A 4,914-nucleotide genomic window follows, 5' to 3' on the forward strand; every position below is an offset into this window, starting at 1 on the left:
CTGTGCCACTGGGGGGCAGATTCAATAAGAGGTCTCTAGTAGAAGGGCTGATGTGCTATTCACTCGTCCAGATTTTCCGCCATTAGGACTTGAATTAACTAACCATTTGAATGCTTTTAAGAGGTGCATCCAGGTGTTTCTGACTTCTATGCTAGGTTTATTGAGTGTGTTAACAGTTAGATGGATACAGGAGGCTTCTTTTATTGTTATTTTTCTGGTGTATGGTTCATTTCCCATTATTTTCGTATTATTCCATTTTATTGTATAGTCTTCTTCTTTGTTATGATGGATGTTTCAGATAGAACTATGTTACAGAGTCTTGTGTGGCTATTATTCTCCTGAATTCTGACATTTGTTGATCTTTTTTTTTCTCTCTCTAGTGTATTGGAGTTACATTCACAAAGTATGTTGTAAAAGTTCTTTTTGTTCTAAATTCGGTCTTTAGATAGTTTGGTGTTTACCAACTGCGATTGCATAGTGTTGTGGTATCTGAATTTTGTTCCAACCTTATGTTTTTAGAAGTAAAGCTGACATAGCGGAATACAGCTGTATGTCCCCAGTGCTGTTAATTTTTCGTGTTTTTATTACTTACTTTCTTCTTTACGACATCCATTATCAAGAAGAGTTGTAATGATGTGTTTTCCTCTCCTTCTTAGCACTTTCTTTATTACAAATATTGTTAGATCTGGAAACTGCGCAGTGTAAGACACTTGTTTTTACACTGTTAGTGTGGTTTGATATATAGTTGAGGTACACGTATTTATCAGCATCTGTGAGTTTCCTATAAAGTCCTGTGTTACATGAGTTATGAGTCTTGGTAACCACCACGTCACTACCACCATAGAAACAGTCCTTTACAATACTTCCCTGAAGACGACAGAAAGATAGCAAGTGAAACGTAGGCTATAAACTAGTTAGTAACTAGTAACCCTCCGATGGATCAACGGTAAGCTTGAAGGCTTATAATACTAATAATTAGAGTTCGATATCCGCCATGCACACAATGCAGATAACCTTAGTAGCTTTGCACTTAAGCACAAACAAACAAATGTGTAATTAGTACCTAGTAGTACTAATAGAGAAATTAGTAACAAAATTTATAATTACATTTGGCCAGTTCATGTGACAAATTCTGTTACCAGATGGCACTTAATTTTAATACAAATAATGATTAGAAATATATTGTTCATTAGAATTTAATAATAAAAAGGAAAGAACAAATGTTAATCATAAAAAATAATAAGACGTAATAAAATTTAACTAATAAAATTAAAATAGACATCTCTAATGTGAAAACTATGTTTTTATATGAGTGAATCAAGGTTAATCTTAGAGGGATGAAGATTATCCATAGCGGTAATCCAATAGGCTTCTTGTAGTTTTCTGTCTGCAAGCTTTTGTTCTAAACTTACTTTTAATTTCCAAGACAACAATATTATTAGCTTGTTAAATTGCTGAGCAACAATAATATATTTTTTAAATAATGCTTAAAGTCGTATGATTGTTGAAACGCTCTCTTTATGAGTCATCTGGGTTAGTCCAAAATATTAATGGCTGCATTTTCATTTTGTAAACTATAAATAATGTCGTACAACTAACCTCTTTAGTGATCTTAAAGAGTTTTGATTCTGTTTGAAGAAGAAATGTAGCTTTCGTGAACTGCTCTGACAACGTGCTTTATTGAAAAGATAACAACCAATTTGTCGAGAAAGATCTTTGTAGCTTTCGTGAACTGATCTGACAACGTGCTTTATTGCAAGGATAACAACCAATTTTTTTAATGTAACAGTTCAATATTAGGGAATACTAACGTAGACAATAACCCTACAGCTTTGCACGAGTATCCGTAAAATCTTTTATTTAGAACATTTCTTCATGTAACATTTACGTTAGAAAGAAGCTTACTTGGTGTTAACGAGAAAAAGTTAAACATCTTCCGACATATTTTTCAAGGTGAAATTGTTAATAAAAATTGGACTAATTCTGTCAGAACTTTGAATTATCTAACTTAGACCTATGATTGTTGGTTGGAAAATGTTATGTTCACCTCAACAAAGTTTTCCCTGCTATTTCAGTCTTAAGGCTAGTCTCACGTAGGCCTAATTTGACAGTATGTTTGAACAGTGATGCTGCTCTTGGTGACAGACGTTTGTGAATACAATGTCATTACACCTGCTGATTTTGTAACATTACTGATACTAATAAGAACAATTGTAAAGAAGTAAGCTATCACACTTAAGTCTAAAAAATAAACTAGAATGTGTTCATGAACCTTAGAACAGAGTTCTCAAACTTTTAACTTTGAATCCTTCAATCTCCACCCCAAGGCCACTTTGAGGTCTTTTAATGTTATTGCAATCTGATATATGAAATAAAAAAGTTCAAGCCTAAGAAATCTTTTATGGTCATATTTATTGTAATGAATTACATTATTGTTGAAAATATTCCTTCGCCTGGTGTGAGGAAAGTTTTAAAAAGAATATCTCTACCTGTGCTGAGATACATATAAGACAGTCTCACGGACACCAATAGGGAAATCACTGTATTAGGATATTCAAAAAAAAACAATTAACGAGTGTTCCAGAATATTCCATTAGACCGTATCAGTATATACATTTGTGTGTGTGTGTGTGTTTTTTTTCTATTCGAGATACACGTGTAGGTTTTCCTTGACACGGAGCGGACAAGAAAGTATTTGAAATCTTCCCAATCTCTCATTCATTGTTTGTGTAAAAGGTTCAGGATGTATAGTAGAGTAATAAATAAGGAAGATTTTCGTAAGAGCCCGACTTACAATAAAGCATGTGTTTCCTATAGGAGTGGATCGATTCAAATCTAAGTTGGAATTCTTCCCAGTACGGCGGAATTAAAGACATCCGAATGAATCCAAAGTTTCTATGGAAACCAGACATTCTTATGTACAACAGGTAATCTAATTAAACAGAATAGTTAATTAGTTATTTTAATTTCGGTTTGAGTACATTTACAACAATTTATTAATAAAAAACAACGATATTTTGTGGGTTTGGATGCTTGAAATTTCTGCTAACACTGAATTTTTATGTTATGAAGTTCGACAAACACTAAACAAATTAATATGCCATTTTAAAAACAGAATATCCTTTCCTTAGTTAGTAAAATAAACCAAAAGTTATTAATCGCAAGTATCTGTTAATCGTTAGTATTTCGACAAACTCATTTTGAAAACTGAGAAAAAACAGAGTTTGGGCATAGTTGATGTAAACATGGAAAGTTTCAAAATAACCATTATTCACAGGAGCTACCCAACCAAATTCAAAGAATTATGCTATTACGGAAAAAGGCGCTACTAAAAATTTAAAGGAATTTAAAAGGTTCAGTAAAAATATATAAGTAATAAATAGTAAATGGTAAGTAAAGAAAACAATAAATTAAATCACTAGTTTTAAACTTGTTTTTATTTAAGAGGTCTAATCATTACAAAATACATAATTATGAAAAACATTTGTTACTTGTAACGGGGAGACCATCCTCAAGTAAACAGAAAAAATATAGTGAATATTTAAACATTCATTATACATTAAATCGGAAATTATTAATTTAAAAGGTTTTATAACAGAACAAATGAATTTCAAGAAATTTTATGGAATATGGCTCAAATATGATTCATAAGTTTTATAGGAAGTACTTGATTCTTTAGGCATAGCTGAATTTTAGAGGTAGCATCTGTCATTGTTATCACTTGATAATATGTAACAAACATTAGTTTTTCAGAAGATGAATGAAGAATAGGTCAACAATAGAAACATTTATGCATCTTCTCTATCTTATCAAATTCGGCAGCAGATAACGACATAAAAAATGATTATTTAAAGAAGCAGTCATTAACTTTTACTTAATCTAATGAATTTTAGTTAAACTTGATAAATTGGAGAAATTAACTCCACTTTCAATGTCGAGTCGATAAAGATCTCTTGGTTAACTTCTTCTCATCAGGAAAACATCTTCAAGTGTCTTTGGTAAAGAAGAACACTTCATGAATGGTTTCATTATGTTACGAATACTACAAAAAATTACTCGATTAAAAAACTCGTGTAAGTGAAAAAGAATTTAGAAAAAAAGATGTTATACAGAACTTTTGAAAGTGTTAAAATTCCAGGAAAACAAAATAATTATACTCTGAAGAAAACTCGTTTGAGAAATTTCCAATCTTAAGAAACTATTTTATGTTACTACATCTATTTAAGTATTTATGTTGTTGGATGACCACCATTTTAGTCTTTCTGTTTATCTGTATAGCGTAATATTTATAATATGTTTAAACAAAATCATGTTTTGTCTTATTTTACATTTACGTTTCTTATATACTTTTACTGTAGATATCGATAATATACTCGTTCCATATAGATACTATCAGCAGTATCATGCGAAGATTGGATAAAATCTTCCCGTAGCTCGTGAATTCCCAGATTTTCTTTTAAAATCCCTCTGTAGTTCGTCATTTGTCAGAGTTAGCTCAAAAACATTTTTAGCTTTGTTTATTTAACTTCTTATCTAACTCGACGATTATCAGCTTCATCTTAGAACCTTTCTGTAGTCATAGATTCTCAGTCTTAATTTAAAGTCTCTGTAGCTCGACGATTCTCAGCTTTATCTTAAAACCTTTTTGTAGTCATAGATTCTCAGTCTTAATTTAAAGTCTCTGTAGCTCGACGATTCTCAGCTTTATCTTAAAACCTTTCTGTAGCTTAACGATTCCCAGCTTTAATTTAAAGTCTCTGTAGCTCGACGATTATCAGCTTTATCTTAAAACCCTTCTGTAGTCATAGATTCTCAGTCTTAATTTAAAGTCTCTGTAGCTCTACGATTATCAGCTTCATCTTAGAACCTTTCTGTAGTCATAGATTCTCAATCTTAATTTAAAGTCTCTGTAGC

The 4,914-nt window shown here is 31.4% G+C and overlaps 1 protein-coding gene across 7 annotated transcripts in view; it reads left to right on the top strand.

Annotated features, from left to right (window-relative positions):
* LOC106472571 (neuronal acetylcholine receptor subunit alpha-7-like) overlaps window positions 1-4,914 on the top strand; it is a 79,102-nt gene that overhangs the window by 52,682 nt on the left and 21,506 nt on the right. For all 7 annotated transcript variants that reach the window (XM_022401976.1, XM_022401960.1, XM_022401983.1 and 4 more), the window contains one exon: window positions 2,818-2,927. In XM_022401976.1, coding sequence (XP_022257684.1) covers window positions 2,818-2,927 — 110 coding nt within the window. The remainder of the gene's footprint in view (window positions 1-2,817; window positions 2,928-4,914) is intronic.

The sequence above is a fragment of the Limulus polyphemus genome, unplaced genomic scaffold, assembly GCF_000517525.1.
Source record: "Limulus polyphemus unplaced genomic scaffold, Limulus_polyphemus-2.1.2 Scaffold122, whole genome shotgun sequence".
Lineage (NCBI taxonomy): Eukaryota > Metazoa > Arthropoda > Merostomata > Xiphosura > Limulidae > Limulus > Limulus polyphemus.